Raw genomic sequence first — 22,160 nt, 5'->3', positions numbered from 1 at the left:
AAGCATTCAGGCCTTTAGATTTTGTTTATTATTAATAATAATAATAATAATAATAATGATACACACTCCTATTGCCAGACCCTTAATGCCCAAACCCAAAGAAGACAGGTTCCACTTGGCACCTAATGAGGAACCCTTGATTTTTTTTTACATTTTTAAATCATGAAAATATGAAAATTGCCATAAATGTCAGTTTTATGTGTGATATAGTTGAGTATGAAACTTAATATTTATCTGCAGTGAGTCAAAAAGGATCAAAATCGATGGCATATTAGATTAGCGGTTGCTTTCACATTTAAATTCTCCAGTATGTTTCACAATATTTGTTTTTTCTTTTCTTTTTTTTACTCTACGTCACTTGCTTTCGTGTGTGCGTGAGAGAACGGAGGTCACAACATCGATGCAACAGTGTCAGGGGTTACAGATTTAATACCAATTGTGTTTGCTTTTCATCACCTTCTGTGTTCATAATAACATGTGCACACAAAAACACACACACACACACACACACACACACACACACACACACACACACACACACACACAAACAAATTCACATCGGCCAGTCTGATGCTTGTGGCTACACACGGTGTTTCCATGGCGACAGCAAGCTCCGGCCAGGCCAGCAGCAGCAGCAGCAGCAGCAGCAGCATGGACAGGGTGGGGCCTGAGCGCTGTTGCTGTGGAAACCTACCGATAGCATTGGGCATCTGGTTCCAGCTGAAGTGGAAATCGGAGGTGTTGGACTGGATCATCGGCGTGGAGCCGTTGAACGGACAAACTTTCTTGTAGTAGCAAATATCTGAGACAAACAAACAATTCAAGTTTTTTTTTTTAAAAAAAAAGGCTTCACCTTCTATTTATTCTTGTATATTGACTGTGCTCTGAGGTTTGAGGACAGTGTTTTATCCTAACTCCATGAAAATAGGCAGCTATTTGTTCTATCATCCAGGGATTTAAAAAAAAAAAAAAAAAGCAGACAAGTGATGAAATAGATGGCTGTATTTTGAAAACCCACCCCTGACTCTTAATATTCTGGAACAGTCTGCGCTGTGATTTTTATTCCAGTTGGCAGACTAAAGAAGCGCTGAGGCTCGACTTCGACAGTAGACACAGACAACTGGAATCACATAACATATCTGAAACGTTCAGAGTCAAACTCACAGTTGTAGCACAACAGCAGTCCTGCCTCCCCGTCTTCATACACATCGATGGCCGCTACGAAATTTACCTGGAGGGCAACAACAGCTCAGTTCAGAGAAATCATGTGAACAAGCTCCAACAACGGTCAGACGTTACAGACCACAACAAATCAAGTCAGGTCACACGCCCCTAACCCCCGACCACCCACCACCCCCGAGGTATATGCTGTTTATTTTTTGTCTGCTCCCTCAAAGGAGAAGTGAATAAGATATTTAATTAGAACAGCTGTTTGTCCACCAGCCTGCTCATTCATTTCTCCTCTCTCTTCTCCCCAGCTGGTGGCTGTGAATGACAATGTGTTGATTCCCCAAAGCAGCCCGGTAATCAGCAGGTAAACTGAAGCTTTCAGTTCAGCTCCGGTGAACATCACACGAAAACAGAGAAAGAAGAGAATCTGCATGTGCGTGCGTGCGTGTGATGCGTGTGATGCCTCACCCTGTTGGCGTCCACGTGGTGTAACCGGTAGGCGTCTCCGGTGCTCTCATTGATCAGGTCAAACTGGTGTTTGTAGGCCACACAAATCATATTGTCGTTTTCGCCCGTCGGCCCGTCCACCAGCGCCATCACCACCGGGGGGTCACACAGACAGATCTCCTGTGGGGTGGATGATGCAGATTAGTATCAGTGAGATTTATTATAACAGACTTATTTCACTTTTTTAACACGCTGTCTTATTTATGTTTTTGTGGATAATTATTCTTCAATGTTTTTCAGGCCAAGGACCCCAAACTGACTGAGAGATTAAGAAGAGACCCCCTACCTACTATATGTTCTACGTTAAACTTGGCCTAGTGCTATTTAAAATTATCATTTTGCATTCAATATTTAGCTATCCCTTATCCCTTTACTAAAATATATTGGATTCCTGTTAATGTGTATTTAAAGAAATATAAATTTGTGGAGGAAAATGGAAAAAAAAAAAAAACCCTAAGATTTTGTCACTATGGGCCACAAATTGATAATTTCTGGTGGTACTCTTTTTTTTTTTTAAATCAGCCAGATTTATAGATCACTGGAAAACACAAAATAAAACTTAAAAATATCATAATTTACAGTCAAGTTATGCACGTTTGTCTGTTTTCTCAGTTTTAATCAGATTTTTGATTCACACCCAGGTGTTTGCACCCTTTGGAAATGCTTTCTAACATGTGGTTAACCTAATAATTATTATTTTTATCTACTCGGGGACGGGATTACGTTGGCCTACTGCCGTTGGCTAGGCTAGTTAGCTGGTGTCTTCTCATTGGTTGCTCGTTGGTAGCTAGCTGCTAGCCTGCTGGTCGGTTTCTCAGCTGGACTGGGCTTCTAAATGTGTTTTGCCTCGAATCTTGGCACAAGGGATTGTAACATCTTATCCTGTGTAATATATATATATATATATATATATATATATATATATATATATATATATATATAATAATAATAATAATAAAAAAAAAATACAATTAATAAGTCAACTTAGTCTAAAAATAAAACATCCTGGTTCCTGGTCTGGTCTATGTGGATGGATGGAGTAAGTAACATCCACACGAATGAATGTCAGGTGCAAAAGTTTCCCAACAGAACGTCAATGTTATTCAATTCTCCTCTCAGTAGTTTTGATGTTCTGGCTGATCGGTGTAGATAGTTTAGACTATTTTCTATTTAACAAATAGATGTGTTTGATATGGCTGTTGCTGATAAGGATATCTTTGGAAAATGTACATCGTGTCTGTATGTTCATATCTGGGATAACTGAGGAATCTCAAATTATTAATTAATGTTTTAATTTATGTCGACGTTGTTGTACCCGTATGTACTGAAACTCCTCCACCGGAGAGTCGGCTCCCATGGCGCTGGCGCTGAACCCTTCGAAACGCGGATGCTTCCTGGTGATGAGGAGGAGTTTGTTCCTGATGGCTGCTACTATCCTCAGCTCTGAGCCGTGGTGGGTGTTGATAGAGTACAAATGACAACCTGGGACAAAGAGTTGCAGGGTGTGTGGGGGCAGAGACAGAGAGACAGAAAGCACAGTGGACATGTGCTGCGCTGTAGGTGCTGTTCCCTGGCACCATCCCACAGATCAATACGAGCCAGCGCAGACAAGTGGCACCGCGCCAGCACCGGGTCAAATGTGTGCGTGACGCAAAAGGGATGTTCATTAAGGTCACACTCACAGTTAATTAGATCTGTCTAATTTAATAGTAGTGATACTTTTTATGCCAAATATGTGGATGGGTTAGTGGGCACAGTCTTATTCACACACATAAATTAACAAACAAATTGAGGAATTTACTACAAAATATATAAAAAAGTTTTTATTTTTTATTAAATCAAATTGGTTTAAAGCTCTTTACTCAATATGTTAGACATGAAGTGGTTATACAAGAGACAGATAGTTTGATCTATCTGAATGTTTAAAAAATGGTTCTCCAGGCGTCTAAAACGTAATAATTATCATAGCTTGTTTAATTTGATTCTCCCTGGAAAAATCTAATGTATGTAAAGCATGTAAAGTAGTTGAGTTTTACTGTCTTTATGATAACCTAAGCAAATCACTTCCTGGTTTTTATCTTGACATTTGCCTGACAATTTATTGACTATTATTTCTTTGTTGATGGCCTTTCATTTATATGACATCTAGAGAAAACTTGACAGTCCAAGAATTTCAAGGATTTGTGATCATCAAGACTTATTTAAAGGTGGCACGTCAAGGTAAAGAGGGCAGAGATCATTGGGTTAGTTAAAATATGAACTATCAAAAAATACTTCTAAATCTGCGGTCTTTAACATTTTTCAGGTTAGGACATCAAACGGATGGAGGGATTAAGTAGGGACCCCCTATCTACTATATGTGGTCTATATTAAACTCTGTCTAGTGCTATTTATAAATATACGTAATTATTATCATTTTGCATTCAGTATTTAACTATTCAAATAATACACTGGTTCAGACATTCATTTCCTTATTTTCCTTATTTCCTAACTGGTGTGTTGACAGTTTCAAGCTAAAAGGAGTAGGGACAATGGATCACCAAGACATTTTGGTCTGATGTGAGCGAGCTGCACGGTTCGCTTCTCATCTGCTGATATTGCAGCATGCGTCTGGGATTTCTCTGGATTCATGTTAAGGTGATATTATAAATTTGTGATAAATAAAAAATATATATAAAATGACTAGTCAACCAAAGATTTTGCAGATTTCCCCCCTGTAGTACCTCCACAGTCCCCTAGGGGTCGCAGACCCCTTGCTGAAGGCCTATGTTCTAAATAATAACTTTACGCTTATACGTCCATGTTTACCTCCATCATTGAAATGGATTTTTTTTTTTTATGTGGCTGGTTCTTTAACCCAACTCATATCCTGGTATCACTCAAACTACAGGAACAACTATTCATGTTGGTATTTAACAATGTCATGAAAAGAGGGGCTGAAAAAAGGTATATGATAAAAGGTACGTGATTCAATCTGTTGGTGTAGCTCCTGTTCATGCTGCTTATTAAGAGATGAGCTTCCAATGGATCCAGTTTGTCTATTCTGAAGTTTAACTAAAGTTAATGGGGTCAGGAACCTAATAAGATCAAACTTTGCTACTAAAGTTTTGAATAAAATGTCCTTGTTTTATCCCACAGTGCTTCTCCACTGGGAGGACCACAAAAAATTGAGAAGATACTAATCTGAGTTGTCAAATGCAGATTTTGTTGATCGTATCATGGCTAAATTTCAAATTCAGAATGTAATTTTTCACCACTCTTCCACCATTGCCTGCGTGAACCACTTGTTTTTAGATGGACTAGAAACTCCCAAGCCGAATAAAAGCAAATGTTATTTTTTGCCACCAACGCTGTCGTACCTTTAGTTTTCTCCAGTTTATTCTCCCGGCTGTCACACTTGCTCCTGACGAGCTGCCTCTCTTCCAGGCCTCTCTTCATCGTGCTGAGCCTGAACACATACAGCCGAGCGTCCTTTCCTGGAAGCGAATACAAAAGCAGCCTCTGTTGTGAGCGCGAAGGTTACTCGTAATTTGTCTTTCTTTTTTAGCATCCTCCCACGACCGCACAATGGCGTGCGGGTGGATTACTAGAAGGCTTCTCAAGCTCGTGCTTTCTCAGAAGCTTTATCGAGGCCCACACACACAGCAGAGTCGTGACAAATGTTTGTGCCGCCGTCCCATAATCACCATCAAGCCCAAGTCAACCCTGTTTGTCAATATTAGGGTTAGCTAATCATCTGCAGGGTAATTAATTACATGCCCTTGTGGTCGAAGCAAACACGAGACAAAACGTACAGCTTTCTGTCAGGACACAGCGACTTCTTTGTTTGTGTGTTCCTTTTTTTTTTTTTTTATGTTTCATTTTATCTGTCAGCGTATCCATCAGCCCTTTACGGCTCGCTTCACTCTTACAGTCAATCTAGTCCTGCAGGATAAACAGACGGACACTAGTGTATACAAGCCCTACAGGGATTGGTCGTGGATAGGTCAGCTGCCTTAGATCGCAGCCAGCGATCAATGTGTTCACTGGACCAGCAGAGGTGGAAAGGGTAAGTATGTGCTCAGCAACACAGAGAGATGACCACGATGAAATGAGGAAGAGGAACAAGAAGAAAGATGGTGCGCTGTAAATACTGCTCCGAGCCTGAGAGTGGGTGAAAAAGAAGGACGCGGAAGGAAACAAAGGACTCGGCCCACCTTTGTCGGCTCGGGTGATAAGCAGGTCCTGAGGCTCGAGAACGTGCATCTGCTTCACCGCCATGGTTTTGTCAAACACTTGCACCGGGGGCAAAGTCTGCGGCTCTGAAACACAAATCACGTCATCAAACAAAGAGGGAAAAAAAGGCAAAAATTTCCTAATTTGTATTATCCGTCGTTAGCCACTCACCACCGCTGGACAACGCTGGATCGGGGCCTGAAACGTGGACAACGTCGTCATTATCACCATCGGCTTTGACATTCGGCTGAGTATTGAATGAATACGGATGGCTGGGTTCACACATATATTAATTAATTAGGAGGACCTCACCATCCAGCAGCATGACCCCGGCGGCGTCGGTGGCAGCCAGGAGAGACTGACCCCAGGAGTCGGCGCACACGATCTCATAGGGGAATGTACTGCAGAACAACTGGGACTCCCATGGCTGCAGCATACGTGCACACAAATATAGCATATGTGCATGTGAGTGTTCAGCCAGGTCAATATAGAGTTAAAAAAAAGACACTATGAGGTAGAATATGCTCCAAAGTCAAGAAAACCAGCATGCATATATATCAGTATATTGCATGTAAGCTCATAGGGCCAAAACATTTAATCCAGATCAAAATTCCCATTTGATGTCACTTTATGTTTCTTATTTTAAGACAAAATTTTTATGAGCCACAACAAATACACATTAACCAATACATCCTGGATATTTTGAAAATATCTTAAACTATATATAAAAAAGGTTAAATGTCCAGTAGTTAACAAAATAAAGAATAATCAGGGTTCTTCTTAATCTGAGGAGGAGAGACCAGAATTTTCAAGATGTATAATATATTATTTTATTTGTTACTGGAATCTGTTTGGGAGATTATTTAATGGGGACAAGATCATTTTTTATTTTATCTTTACTTCACTATACTGAAAGTCTTAATTGGTAACCTATGTCTACTTTATCACCAACAGTTAAACAAGTTTTACTACATTTCCTTCCTGAAATTGACCTGTAAATTCTACCCCCTGTTGGGATCATCAGGATAATCCTGTTCTTTTTAGATCAAAGTCCAAAGTCCAAATCCAACTGAAAAGTTTTCAACAACACAAACTGAAGGTTTTATCCTGATTGAAACTAGGATTGGATTACGTGACCTAATCCGATTTCAGAATCATTCTTTCCGTTTTGAACAACCCATTTTCAAAATGTGCTCTGATAATCAAATCTGGTCAGATTACCTTTGAACAACTGGCCCATAAATATCTAACTGTAGTTACAGTTGCACATCAAGGATGACTAAAAAATTGGTGCAATTTAAATGCCGGTGCAATCATTTGGTAACCTCAAATATATAATGCTCCTATGAATACTCAAACTCATGTTTATCCTTAAACTTTGTTTACAGAAATGCATATTTTTGGATTCGTTGACTCTCTTTTCTGACCTCTTTTCTGCACAGGCCTGTGGTAACGAGGCTGGTCGGGGCATCTCCCCTCACGATGGTCTTCAGCTTCAGAGCCTGGAGAAGAAATGGCATCAGAAATGACTCACAATATAATACACACAATATAATCATAAAAAAACATCTTCATGTAATGAATATTAATATCTTATGAAATAGTTTACACTGGTGCAGTGATGTGTGAGCATCATTTTACTACTGCAGCTGGCCGAGTTGACACCGGTTCATTTATTTTGTTTGCCAACGGAGGGGTCAAGTTCCCTCAAAGGGTCACTTGACAAACTGAAGGGGCTGTGAGCTAATTAATGAGATAAGAGAGAACTAAAGAAATAAATAAACAATAAAGTTCTGCTACAGAAATGTGAATTCATTAGACATTCACTCTAACGCGGGGCCCTGATGCCCTGATGCCCTGCTGAAGTGAGAAAAAAGGGGATTTTTTTCCCAACCACATTTAATTAAAGTTTGGCTGCTTGTCAGTGTACAGCTGTGTTCAAACACAATCAGCCATACCATTATGACCACCTTCCTAATATTGTTCTGGTCTCCCTTGCACCTCCAAACCAGTTGTGACTCTTAAGAGAATGGACATGGGTCTTCTGAGGGCGTCCTGTGGTGTCTGGAAACAGGATGTTGTTAATGGGGCCTTTGGGTCCTATAGGTTGGATCATCCCACAGATACTTGATCAGTTTGGGATCTAGTGAATTTGGAGGCCAGGTCAACACCTTGTGCTGTTTTTCATGTTTTTTTCTTTTAGTTGCTCTTTAACTGTTTGTGTGTGCGTGTCTGTCATCAATTAGTGTAATTGCTATGGGGTGGGGGTGCCTGGTGTGGTTTAGGTACATGTCTAAGTAACATCCACACGATGCCTGATGTCAGTGAGATGGCAACATCTGATTTCACTGCTTGAAAGGGAGAAGAGCAAAGTTTTAAAAATGTCGGCCCACTGTTATTTTACCTATTTAATGGGTCACGTTAACTATCATAAGAACAACGCACATCACACTAAACACTAAATAGTAAAAAAACACTTGCAATGTTTATCCGATAGAAGAGTTTAGATGAGAAACTACAGGGGATAAATAAGCATGAGCTTGGTGAAACTACACACTCATAAATAAGAGCCTGCCATTGTCGTCTCCTTGTTTTTTACGCTTATTGAGCTGTGACAGACCAGACACACAGACCGACAGCAGAAGTAAATGTCAGAATAATAAGTAAAACTGATGAAATAACTGATATGAACTGAATACAAATTGTACTAATGCTTCAGCAGCAACCATCTGATCAGATTCAGTCTGCACAGTCGCCATCACCGTTTACATATCTGCATAAAGAGGCAGTCTGGACATAATGAAGTCAATGCCAAACCGACGGTATAATGGCTCAGCAGTACAGTGAAAAAATACCTGTAAAAAAACATATTCTGACCTATCAGACATCCATGAAATCATTGTGCATTATGTGAATCCCACAATGAGCGAACACACACACACAGTGAGTTTAGTCGAGGACAAATGTCCTGTCCCTGCAAAACGAGATAATCAATGACACGTCACGTCTGCCTTCCACTGTGTTTATGCTTTACAGCACAATGTGTCGATGCCTCTGCTTTTGTGTTTATGAGCAGGGAGAGACAAAAAACAAGGTAGAAAACACAATGACACGAGGAGCAATTGTTGGAAATTGAGAGACAAAAAAAGGAAAGGAAATGAGAGACTGAATTACTTTGAGATGTAAATTGATCAGTTTAAAAAAGGTACAAAACCAAATTTCCTCTAATAGTCTTTTATGGCTGTGATGGTTAACGGTGACCGAGAAATGAACAAACCAGCTTTGCACAAAGGCTGCAATCTAATATGAGGTTAAACAATCTGATGTCAGACGTGTTTGCACTTTAAAAGGCACCGGTTTACGAAAGGACACATAATCAGTGAGTGATGGCAAAGTCATTTTAAATTATTAGTGGTTAAAAATATGTTTATATAATAAGTTATGAATAAACTTAGCCCTAGACCACACCAGGAACACCATGTCCATTCTCTAATGAGTCACAATTATTTGGGAAGGTGGTCATAATGTTATGCCTGATTGGAGTATATATATTAAACCTTTTTCTGCTTCCTGACGGTAATTTCTAAGTTGCATGAATGATTGGTCGAAACGTATCCCTCTAAGAAAGTTGTTCCGAGTGTCGTGGGAGTTGTGACCACTTCGTATTTCTTTCCCTCCACCTTGTACGTTCGTGATCGTGAGGTCTAACAAGAAACACGACTCCGAGACGCATTAGGTAATGTCATCCTGCAACATCACCTGGTATCACAACAGGCCAGAAATCTGTTTAAAATACAGATTATCTCCCAGACTCCCTGACACAAATTATTTCCAAAATGACAAAGGTCGAACAAGTTCACCGCCACAGACGGTGCCTTGAAAGCCTCTGTTTTCTCCTTTGTGTTTTCAGACTTTGCTGCTGCATAATTGTGATTGCATCAGGTGTAATGGCTATTACATCATAATGACTAATGGAGGCTAAGAGACCTCTTCTTGCATTATTATTCCTCCCTCATCCTCCTGCAGGCAGGGGTTCAGCTCACTCAGTTTTTAAATGACTTTATCGGTACAAAGAGTTACTGAGCCTAGACGAACGGATGTCAACAGGATAGACTGGAAAAAAAAATATCTATAGCTTATCCTAAAAGAAGTGCCCTGGAAAGTTTCATCCGAATTTCCTAAAAATAAGGGTTTAGCTGTAAAGACATGCAAAGAATAATCAATAACTTCATGCAAGATAACTGCCGATAACAGGTTCTCTATTAGTGTTAGAGTTGGTGACAAATGTGCCCTGATTTCCTGGAATTATCCCAGAAATCTACAACTAAACAACTTTTTGTTTGAGGAAATTTTAGAAACAGGAACAGGAAACAAAGCTTCACTTCACCTGTACCTAAGAGCTAAGAGGTCCTGTGCTGCTTGTAGATTAGAGTGTAGTGAACAGCTTTTCAGCACGGACAGGAAATCTATATAACGTTCCTCGCGGTGTATTATTACTGATTACAGCTTAAGGCCAAAGTGTTCTCTACAATAGATCAAATGGTTTCCTTGGACAAAGGAAAATTATTTTCGCTGCCATTTGTGCAGGAATTACCTGCCTCCTTGGACTGTGGAGTAATTTATACAACATCACACACAGACATGTTATGACAAATACCTTTAACTATCCTCGACAGTACATGAAAAACTACCAGCAACAAGGGGTCGACACAGCCAACGGCCAAATGCCAGCAGACACATAGAGATAGTATCGATACCAAGACTAGTATCGGTATTGGATCGATACCGGTGTAATAAGATCGATGCTTTTGTTACAGTTTCTCTACTATATGTCCAGTAAATCTCTCCTCACAGAGATCATGTGAGCACAGCTTCTGGCCCTGATGCCATTGTTGAAATGTGTCAGTACTCAACTACACAGGATACAGACCCACTTCTTTGATGGAAAATGAATGAGCCAAAATTTCACTCTCTGAGCAATTCTTATATTTATTATTACATTGTTGCTTTTGTTTTACTTATCTGCTCAACTGACTTCATATTCCACTGTTGTTGTGCTGTTTACATTGTCATATTTATATTTTTATTACACTAATTTGCGCTAATTACTTCTGTTTATAAAAGAATAATTCTCCTTGTCATTAGAACATGGAGAATTATTTAATTTTTATACTGTTAAATTGTTTTATGTTGTAATTAGTCAATGGAAAGAGCTCCATATATTTGACCAATATATTTGTTCTGTGTTTTATCATATCTATTTTTGTGCACAAAACTTGATCAGCTCACAAGTTGAATTTGAAGGCAACAATGGTGACGACTCTGACCGGCTTGTTCAGCTTTTCATCCAACACGCTTTCCAAGAATCTGACTAGCACCCACTGTGGAGGACACACAGCTAAAGCTAGGGCCACATGTGCCCACCGATGGCCAGATATTGACACGTCTTTAAACCAAGGCCCCATCGGACAATTTGTCAGAACTCTGTAAATTATCTCGAGTCAATTCCCAAGATATGAAAGGCATTATTAGGGTTTATTTATAAACCTTTCAAGTGATTAAATGTTAATAATTTGTGTGCACGTGTGTCTAGGACTCTTGGGTGATCATATCTGTGTTGACATCTTACGTCACTGCATCCTCTCTAGTATCCACGTGTCTGGTGTGTACATGTGCACCTATGTCAGCTGCTTCCCACAGACTTCCTTTGTGTTTAATGTGTGAGTGATTGCGTGTTTTCTCCTTAGTTACCTGCCCTATTCTGACAAATTCCGCCTGCCGCGCCTCCTCCTTCTTGCGTGCCGACTTCGGAGACTCAGGCAGCACGTCGCTGAAGGACCGTCGGTTTAGCATGTTCTGAGGAGAAAAGGGAACCTAAAACGTCGAACACACAAAACGCGACGCACGCACACATACACACACACACACACACAGAGAAGAAGAGAAAGCACAGAGGGGTCTTAGAGACTGACCCTGGCAGGGGGTGAGAACAGCAGCAGTGAAACACAGTTAGAAACTAAGCAGTGTTAGGAGCAACAGTGAAAGGAGGGGACCAAAAACACGAAAAAAAAAAAACACAGTAAATAAGAACAAAAGTGATGTGAGGAGAGGACGCCCTGCTGAGAAAGTCAGCATTGCAGCAGGATCCAGTCTGTGTGGTGCAGTATGCGGAGGCAGACTGAGGGCTGCAGTGGAAAACAGCAGAACAAAGCTCAGCAGTGGCTTCAGTCGCTGGCAGTGACTGAAGTGACAGGGAGGAGTCAGGAGGAGAAGGATTTGGATGTAGAAAAAGCATCCAAGTCACCGCACACCAGCGTTGGTTGGAAATGCTGCGTACCTTGTGCAGGTCGGGCATGAGGTCTTGGTAGAGCGAGCGGATCAACATGTCCAGGGTCCGCTGACGCTTCTGGGCAAACGTTGGCGTCTCCAGTGTGGCTTTCTCTCCATTGATTACTGTAAGACACGAGGAAAGATCACAGTGAGGAAAAAATGAAACGTGGACGATGCAGATCTGATGTAATTTAAGTAATGATTTCTTACATTTGACTAATAAAAAGTCCCTGAATTCATGGTGATCAGTAAATACAGGTGGAGAGGGGAGAGGAGGTCCAAACAGGGGGACGCTCTCCTCTGAGAAAATCTTCAACCTGTAGCAAAGAGCAGATATAACAATAGTGTCAGATTATATAAGTCAGCAACTATTTATTTAAATTAAGTGTAATTCCAGCTTCACTTAGTAGCAAGAATCAAGGTAGAAAAAGCCACTCACTCACCTGTAACTGTCATTCTGGCTATTATACCTAACTAATGCAAAAATATCTGGAGGGGAAACTATAGGAAACAGTAACAACATAGAAGACACAACAGCATCGATATATATTGTCACATATACAACGATCTGCTTAATATTGTGAAGTTCTCCCTTGTGTCTGCACATCAGAGTATGGACATGGGTCTTCTGAGGGTGTCCTTTGGTGTCTGGCAACAGTATGTTGTTAGTGGGGATCTTTGGGTCCTATGTGTTGAGGTGAATCAGGCCTGTTCCAGTACATCCCTTGATCAGCTTGGGATCTAGTGAATTTGGAGGCCAGGTCAACACCTTGTGCTGTTTTTCATGTTTTTTTTTTTGGTTTGAGTTGTTTCTAGACCAAAATCCTACTGGGGATGGCTGCTACCACTAAGAGGTTAGGGTGCCTTGTCTGGTCTAGGTGGGTGGCACATGTCTAAGTAACCTCCTCACAAATGCCATTTGCCAAATGCCAAAGTTCCCAAACAGAACACTGAATTGTCACAAGACCATCAATGTTATTTGCTTCTCCTGTCAGCGGTCATAATGTTGTGGCCGGTCGGTATATTTCAGGTATTCATTAGCAGGTACCCCCTGTGAACATGACACGCGTGAAGGATACGGGTGAAGTGCGATCGGATCATAGATGGCTTGAAGGACGACGACGCATCGTCCCCTTCCTGGAATACTATGGTGACAATGTCATTTCCGATGTGCCTCTTTCTCTCCACCTGGCAGAGACGACAAACCAGAAAGACACGAAAGATTAGGAGAAATAAAAACAGCAAACCGAACCAAAGCACTGCTGTGACAGGGGTTGTCTTGTAATAATTGATTTTTTGCCACTTACAGGGAGAAAGACAACCTTTAGTCTGGTAAACAGGCAACTTGCAGAAGTAGCTCTTTGAAATGATTACAGTGACACAGAAGAAGACTTGGAACATGATGATTATCAGACAGGTTTTGGATTAATAAGAGCATGTGTGGATCGTTCCTTGCAGATATTGAAGACATTAACGTCTCACTGAGCCTGATGCATTTGCATGGTCACATTAGCAAACTACATTAACTAACTTTAAACTCACACTGACTCGTGTGGGAAACATGGTGGAGGAAACATTTGGCTCTTAAGCTGCAAAATGATCCAATTAATCGCCAAATTTGCAGGTCTTTTTCACTAATGTTTTAATGAGGGAGGCTTTGTACCATAAAACCAAAACAACACACGTTGACATAAAAATATTAATTACACAGCAGCGTTTAACTTCTCTGCATCACTCTAATGGGATGAACAGGGAACTAATCAAGTCTTTGATCACAGAACTTCAGAGGCACATACACTTACTACAAAAAACCCTCACCTGCTTGTTTTGCCACAGCTATTTCTCAACCTGACATCATTATTATTTGCAATTCTTGTAATACCATCCCCTAATGGCCATCAATTCCTCCAACGCTCCTTCAAGAAGACATCTCAACATTAACATTTTGGGCTTGCGGCACCGTTAAATTAACTCTTGTCAATAAAGCCTCGTTAATTTCGCTTAACCCTCAGGACAAAAGAAAACTAATAAAATCAGCATTCCCACAAAATTAGCTGTAGATAATCGTGGCCGTTTGTGATAATTAAAGGACACACACCCCCATTTTAAATTAAAAAAAAATATAAATCCAAGACAGAACAAAAAAGAAGCAACAGGCATCGTACTGGTATTTTTGGCATTTCCTCGGGAACTAGCGTCACCATTTTTTCATAAGCAACTCTCAAGAATGATCAATATTAATACAATTATTAATATTTTGGTCTTTGGCTTGAAAAATGCCACCGCATTATCTGAGGCCAGGCAGTGAAGTCATTCTGTGTCCTCATTTAGCCCCATCACCAGTAACACCACACATACAGTCAGTAATTAACCCTGCATCAACTAAAGTGACCTGACTTTGCTTTATATTTCACGGACGTGATATAAAGTATCCTTAAGCCATTGTCACTACCAGACACCTGGACCCACATGTGGTTCAAGCACAGACGGCTTCTTATTACTGTCCAGCAGAATGTCTTGTTTTTAACCTGAGGAGAAATCCAATTATGTAGCAGATCTGCCAGGCACCAGTCCCCCTTTTTTTTCTTTTAAAATCATACTCACCATTATTGGCATTATGGAATGGAGCAATAATGTCATTTTCTTCTTCTCTCTTCCTAAAGTGACTGATTGCCAAGTTGACTGTCATTGCAGAAAACCGGTTTCCTTTTTTGTTTTTTTTTGCTAAACGACGGAGATGGAGACGTGTGCCTGATGCACAACTAAACTTACTGCAAGTCATAGGTATTGCCAGTCTGATGTGAGTGTTTTCTGCCACACCAGCAGCTTCACCAAGCTATACTTAGGCACAACAGAGTATGACCTAAATGCTAACATCAGCATCACACTGACGTCAAGCAGGCACACATGCTAATAGTTAATGTTGTTGGGAATTTGTCGATTCTGATCTCATGATGGTTCTACGGCAGAAATTACGGAGTCATCACACTTATTACATTTTAATATACAGAGGACGCGAGGGTAAATATGATGAATATTTGTGGAAAATGTTGTCACGACATGCCATGGAAAGCAACCTCATGATGGTGCTGGGGACCAAAGAAGAATAAGATTCATCCTCTGGTTACAATCAGAGTCTGTACAAAAAGTGCATGTCAAGCACTCATATTAGCCAAAGACTGTATAAAGACGGAGGGAGGAACAGTCACTCAAAAGTGAAGAAGCCAAAGCAAGTAGAGCTCCCCCTGGTGTCTGGCTGCAGTATATGTCATAAGTGGAAGGGACTTAGGCTAAATAAAACGCTAAAATGCCAATGTTGCCAGGTATTATAAGTGACTTTGGGCTTAATTTTCAGTGAAGCTGCTCACAAGTTTTTTGGGCTTGTTCCTAAAGTGTAGCTGCTTATTTGCGCTTGTTTCCAGCTCCCTGAATACGTTCTCAAGCAGATCATTTCGATATTTTTTTTTAAATGTAAGATAGTTTGTCATGCCCGTCCCCTCTGTCCCAGTGAAACTCTTCTCTCCCACCCGCATCCCGCTTCTAACTGGCTCTGACCCTGATTGCAAAAAAGTTCTAGCCAATCAGAGGCAGTTTGGGGCAAACTGATTTTTCTGCTGACACTTAAATGGAAATAAGTGTGACTGATGGTGGAGTGTAGGAGCATTTTGCCTTGCCTAAGACTTGGAGAAAGAGAAATGAGTAAAAGAATGGATTCAACCCACGGTGGGGGTTGAACGACTCAAAAGCACTGTGCAGAACTGCGCACAGTTTACCAATCCGTCCACATGGATGAAAATTGACAGTCTGTACCCACAATTTGTTTATGTGTGTACATAACGAAATTTTGGGTGGTAGCTCCTGGCTAAAGTAGTGCAAATATGAAAACGGTAAAATAAGCACTACAAATAAAATAAATAAAAATAGAGCTGTACAGATAAGTAAGTCAGAGTGGTGGGGACCTACAGTAGGGGAGCTCCTTAGCATAAATTGCTTGTTTTGGGCTTGGTTTCACAGGCTTGGTTGCAAGGATATTTTCTGTCATTTTAAGTAGTTAATATGATGTTGATGCATGTTCAAGTGTCAATATTCTGGATAAGTTTTAGGTATTTGACGGTTAAAGAAACAACATATGACCAGACTTATGACGTAACGTTGACTACCAGTTGCCATGCCAACCGCTCCGTAAAGCGGTCCCGTAAAAACTATTTGGAAAAACAAATACAGTGTATAATCCAACATTTTTCTTGTAACTGGTGGAGATAGAGAGTAGTGTTAATTAAACGAAACACGAGTGAGTTTTGTGGAAGTGTGGCGGCTCATTGATATATATTTAACTTTCGAAGCTTAGACTACTGCACAGACTCCATATTCAAGATGGCGCTCTCTGTATCCTCGGGGAAATAGCGTCAGTTAGGCAAATACCAGGAAGTGGCAACATGCTGTCCACATTTATACACAATCTATAGCATTAACACACACCTGCTGCTTGTTCTCTTTAGAGTAGGGTAACATGGTGGACACATGGAACATGAGCTCATGGCCTTGATACACCGTGTAGATGGACTTAATTCCTGTAGTGTCGTCTGTGGATAAAATAACATAAAGAGGAGGAAATATACGTTACATGGCATATACATTCGTGAAACCAATAAACTGTGTGCAGGTGTAAAGGTTCTTACTCTTGGTGTCTAACCCTCCGCGGTAACCTGCCCATCCCTGCAGTGTTATGGTGTCACCCAGCAGATTGAGAAACTTATCGAAGCCCTCGCTCCCCGTCTCTGTAGGGAACACAGACATACTCAATTGTAGGAAATGCTCAGGGCTTTCAAGTCTCCTGCATTTCAATAAGTTCACGCGCCATATATGACATTCCTCACGTCGAAAAATTATAAAACTCGCCGCGCTTAGACTTTAAAAGAATAATCTATAGATGAGGCGAAGGTAGGCTGCTCTGCTTCAGTCAGCGACCAATCAGAAAATATCACGACCAACCAGCCAATCAGAAAATACTTGCCAGGTGAGATAGATGCGCCCTAACCACGCCTTCCACAAATGCATGTGCACAAGAAGAACTCAAAGAAGAACTGGACACACACATCCCAAATTTAAAAAAAAATCTCACTACAAGGTAAATTCAATATTTGAGCGCCCTGGAAATGCTGTTTTGTTAAAGTAATAGTCACATTCTTGCCAAGATTCGTTTGAGGAAACTTCCAGTTTGTATGATAAATATGAGCGAAAGTGATTAGCCTAGCATAGCAAGCACATCAGGAACATCTGGTAAAGTCGGTGGTATGTTATGCTGGAGTTCTTTGCTTGGAACCCTAAACAAGTTAAGTTCTTGACAAGAATGTAAAATGTATTTCTCCTTATAAAATCTCAGCGAAACCACTGATAAAAGGTGAGCATAGAGGGATTTACCGTTGCTAAACATCTCGTCATCTGTGAGTTGTCCATCTTTGGCGAACAGTACACCAAATTTGAAGTTGACGGAACCCTGAAAATATATAGTTGGGTTAAGAAGGTGAAACTATTAAGTGCTCATGCATTTTTTATAAGTCTTTGCAATCTGTCAAGGAGGTGTACAGAAAACAAAGCTTAATGAAACCTAACAAATGGACACACGAGAACAGAAGATCAAAATAAAAAGTGATTTGCTAACCACAGAAAAAAAAACAATAACCTTACAAATAAATCCAGACAACTGGATTAAACTATCGTAAAAGCAGCAACGTTTCATACCTCCTGTTCCTCCAACACCAGCAGATCCTGGGGAAACAGGACATAACAGTCATTCACACTGACCAGCACTCCAGTTAGAAATGACACTGCCCGAGGCCATTATAAAGTTTAGCTGTTGCAGATGAGGCTTGGCATGAAATGGACCGGTGCTATATTTCATTACGAGCGAGCCGCCACTCTGGTGTCATTCTCACCTTCTGAATCTCCGGGTTGAGGATCTCCCTCGGGCCTTTCTCAAACCTATCCATGTTCATTGCACTGTAAAGGGAACAGGAGGGAAAAGGGAGGAGTGGAAGAAGTAGTAATAAGAAAGAAAAGAGAAGGGGAGGAAAAAAAGGTGTTACAGACTGAAGGAAGACAAAACAGCCTGAAGACTAACACAGAAAAAAGAGACTTGATAGGGGGGATTTCTCATTCAGCTTGTGCCACTTCTACTCATTCAGCTTCTGAGCAGTGACGCATGTTAAAGAATTTCTAATCTCTTGTTTCGTGCATCTTTTTATATCGTGTTACTCATGACATTTGCTGCTACAAAAAAGAAAAAAACAGCCACATCACAACAAAACCATATCACGTTTTAGTTGAAATTCCACATCAACATTTTCTCCACTTTGTTTTTTACATACTGATCCATCACACATTCCTTACAGTATACCACAGTATAATTAATGCAATATCTAAAAACTGTTTTAATCTGTTTCTAGCTTCATTATTTTAACTACTGAAATGCAATTGCAAGTTGTTAATTGTAAAACTTTAAAGATTAAATCAGTGCTTTCCGGCATTTTGCCTTGAATAATACAGATTACACAGTTTTACAAGTCAATTTGTAATTTCACAATTATTTAATGGGGGAAAAAAACACACACAAGTTACAATAAATGTGTAGAGCAAAAACCACCCAATTAATTGTGACCTTTCAGAAGGGCCTGGCCTCTGTCTTGGAAACTACTCAACTAAACCACCAAAAGCCAAGCTAAATTTAGACGTCTACGTCACTAAATTCATTACTCATGCATCGCAATTAACAGTAACAGTCTTTTAATCGTTTTATATCTTATCTTAATTTATTTTTCATTATTTTAATTACAGGACTGAATCACTTCTTGCCTCAACTGCGAGCCACAGAATTTTACGAGAGCGAAACGCTGGTCCCCATTATTCCACTAACAAGGGAAGTTTGTTTGTCTTATGTTAAACTAAATAGCATCAGCAGTCAACTAGTCTTCACAGTGCGTGGATCTGTCTAACTCCTGGTTAAGTCAAAAAAAGACGCTGACCGGGCTACAGACACCAACGTAGGTTTCCGTGCCTGCATTTACACTACACGACCTCAACAGTGTAAACCACCACCATTAATATGAGTGAATGTGTCGGCTGGACATGAAGAACTCTCCTCCCTAATGGATATTAGAACACCAGGCCGCTTATATAATGATGGAGTAGGATGTAGCCTCTGAATGCAGTCACATCAGGCGGCGCTGTATGCAAATGACTACGTCTCAGCAGCAGAATGAGATCACAGCCGCATTAGTTCTCATTCATGTGTCATGAAGAGTGAATGGACTGTGTCGGCTGCAGGCTGCACTTCCTTACCTCAGGATGGACTTGACTGATAGTGTTTTGGTCGGGCTGTAGGGGAGGCTGATCTTCAGAGTGCCCTGAGCGACACAGATCAAATATTAGAAACTCTTAGCGCAGCTGGTTTCATTCACTTTTTCTTTTGTAAATGACACAATTAAAACACGTCTATATGTAGGATTGTTTTTGGAGACTGATGAAGGGGAGATGACATAAAATGCAATATAAAAAAAAAAGTTGTATACCCAAAACCTCAAACATATCTCTTTTTAAATTAGCCAAAGAATAACTAGAGGTGACCAAATTAAACCGTAGCTAAAATAAAGTTGTTCTGTTAAACAACAACAACATCCTGTACCAGTAAGTGTCTGACAGAAACAAGACGAATCAATGTGATCAGGCGGCGGAGGTGCGCCGCCCTAATCAGGTTCCAGACGAGGCCGGCGGATAAAATTAGATCCAAGCTATCTTGGTCATGAAACTGAATCACTAAACTACAAACACACAATAATTACCATGCAATCTCCACCTACACACACACACACACACACACCACCTACGCATGCGGTGACTCAAAAGTGCAGTAGTAGTGTAAGATGACATATTGTGCTTTTTCATATTTAGAACACGGAGAAAAATAAATAAGTACCACCTACAAGTGTGACTTCAAGAAGAAACCATTAAAGTGTGAAGATTTTACAGGAATAAAACATGCGATGAGTTCCCGCAACAAGTTGTTAAATGGAAAATGATGTATCTCTACAGATTATACCTGTTGTACACGTCAATTTGTAATTTTACAGTTATGAAAATATCAGTGGTTATTTAACGAAAAGAAGAATAAAAATGAATACCCCAATGAATTGTGACCTTTTAGAAGGGCCGGACCCGTTTCTTTGAAACTGCTTAACTAAACTACAGAAAGGTAACCTAACTTCAGACAACTACAACTGTATAATGAGTTTTACACAGTAATCCATCAACCAGTCAATCAGTCAAAAGTGTTTGCTGCAGAATGGCGACCAGAGCCGTATATTAGAGAGAGTCTGGCCAACTAGGGAATGGACTTTCTGAGCTGTCCCTCTATGCTGATCGTTTCTGAGCTGGTCACATGTTTCATGGGTGCCATGTTAGATACATCTAACCAATATTCACCCATAGAGAAGTGGCAAAAACAGAGAATAAACAGAGAAAGTCAAGAGAGCAGAAAATCATCTGATTTCTCTCTATAACGTGAGGTAAATATCAATGTCTGTCTTTGATGTTTGTTAAGATTTTATAAAAGAAAAAAAAGTCATACCATCAATCATGTGAACCTTGATCTCAAAAACGCCAAACACCACTTTACACATCAATGAAGTTTGAAGTTAACCAAGCCTTATGCTAACTAGTTGTCTAGAGGCTTAGAAAAATAGCAGCTAGCGTCATATATACTGTAAAACCCATGTGTGCATGTAATTTATGTCCACATAGACAGACAAATTTAATTGACACGTAACTTTACCTCAGTTACTACTAAGTTATTATGACTAGCATGCTAATGCTATAATATATATATATATATATATATATATACTAAATAACAGTAAGACTAGTTTAATTTTCACTATTTCTGAGTATTTATAACTTTTCTGAGTAATTCCAACCTTTAAATGGCGATAGATGAACACGAGAGACAAAGGAGAAGGTAAACACAGCTCCATGACTGATGAGGAGATTGGGCTACAAAGCATTTTACAGGCTCATTTAAGAAATTTAAAGTAAGTAGACGCTAGGATATTTAAGTGAGGGCCTTTTACGTATTGACAGACATTGGCAATAACATTTATAGGCGGTTAATGTGGAAATAATAATCTACCCCATAGGGTTACACTGTAGAATCATCCCTCCAAGGTATCAAACATGGCGCCCATGACTTGAGTTGGCCAGACTCTCTCTAATATACATCTCTGAAAACAACTGCTCGATAGCGCTCCCAGTGGTCAGAAACCCCACAGGTACGTTTAAGTAAAGTCTTGATTTTTAGCTTGCTCTGTTTTGTTGCTGCTTTTATTTCCCAGAGTAACCCTTCACACCGTCCAGCTCACCGTCTTTCTCCACAGGATGGCTCTGTACTGAGGAACCCGCTGGTTGTTCTGGTCCGAGAGGACGACCGACAGGTAGAAGGGGTTCTTCTCTGCATCCGTACCCACGTAGTTCTGGTGGACTGAGGGCAGCAAAGACAAATACACACATAAACATTCTTAGCATCTGTTTTCCTTCCCCATGTAATCATCGCCCTGCTGTCTACCATCTTCACCAATTCATCCCCCGTCCTCGTCTTCCTTTCATTATTTTTCCTTTTTTCCCTTCCATTCATCCCTCCCCTGATACAAAAATCTCCTGACGGCACCGGCGGAGTCACACATTCATGCCTCTGCCTCTTCGGTTGACAGGGCAACATCCTCAGAAGGATGCAAACGCTGAACAGACCACCAAACCCAATTAGACGCAGGATCTCTGCTGCCTCCGCCTTTGTCCTCTTCAGTGCTGCCCCCCACCCTAACATTGTTATTATTCGACAATTTCGCTTTCTGTTTGGATTTCAGCTCCGCTCATTCTTCATTAGCCCCGTT

At 40.5% G+C, this 22,160-nt stretch overlaps 1 protein-coding gene across 5 annotated transcripts in view; it reads right to left on the bottom strand.

The window, feature by feature from the left end:
* Positions 1-22,160, bottom strand: part of garnl3 (GTPase activating Rap/RanGAP domain like 3) — a 79,433-nt gene that overhangs the window by 12,479 nt on the left and 44,794 nt on the right. For 3 of the 5 annotated variants that reach the window (XM_047569422.1, XM_047569425.1, XM_047569424.1), the window contains exons 5-25: positions 21,633-21,751; positions 19,561-19,625; positions 18,159-18,222; positions 17,965-17,991; positions 17,644-17,719; positions 16,902-17,000; positions 16,702-16,805; positions 13,302-13,410; positions 12,666-12,711; positions 12,433-12,539; positions 12,230-12,345; positions 11,644-11,766; positions 7,320-7,394; positions 6,205-6,319; positions 6,064-6,090; positions 5,874-5,978; positions 5,037-5,153; positions 2,993-3,159; positions 1,639-1,797; positions 1,165-1,231; positions 695-802 (exon numbers count right to left, since the gene is read on the bottom strand). In XM_047569422.1, coding sequence (XP_047425378.1) covers positions 695-802; positions 1,165-1,231; positions 1,639-1,797; positions 2,993-3,159; positions 5,037-5,153; positions 5,874-5,978; positions 6,064-6,090; positions 6,205-6,319; positions 7,320-7,394; positions 11,644-11,766; positions 12,230-12,345; positions 12,433-12,539; positions 12,666-12,711; positions 13,302-13,410; positions 16,702-16,805; positions 16,902-17,000; positions 17,644-17,719; positions 17,965-17,991; positions 18,159-18,222; positions 19,561-19,625; positions 21,633-21,751 — 1,995 coding nt within the window. The remainder of the gene's footprint in view (positions 1-694; positions 803-1,164; positions 1,232-1,638; positions 1,798-2,992; positions 3,160-5,036; positions 5,154-5,873; positions 5,979-6,063; positions 6,091-6,204; positions 6,320-7,319; positions 7,395-11,643; positions 11,767-12,229; positions 12,346-12,432; positions 12,540-12,665; positions 12,712-13,301; positions 13,411-16,701; positions 16,806-16,901; positions 17,001-17,643; positions 17,720-17,964; positions 17,992-18,158; positions 18,223-19,560; positions 19,626-21,632; positions 21,752-22,160) is intronic. The other 2 variants (XM_047569426.1, XM_047569423.1) reach the window with 1 other exon arrangement.

Source organism: Mugil cephalus, chromosome 19, assembly GCF_022458985.1.
Source record: "Mugil cephalus isolate CIBA_MC_2020 chromosome 19, CIBA_Mcephalus_1.1, whole genome shotgun sequence".
Classification (NCBI taxonomy): Eukaryota; Metazoa; Chordata; class Actinopteri; order Mugiliformes; family Mugilidae; genus Mugil; species Mugil cephalus.
This window is presented reverse-complemented; position numbering and strand designations above follow the sequence as displayed.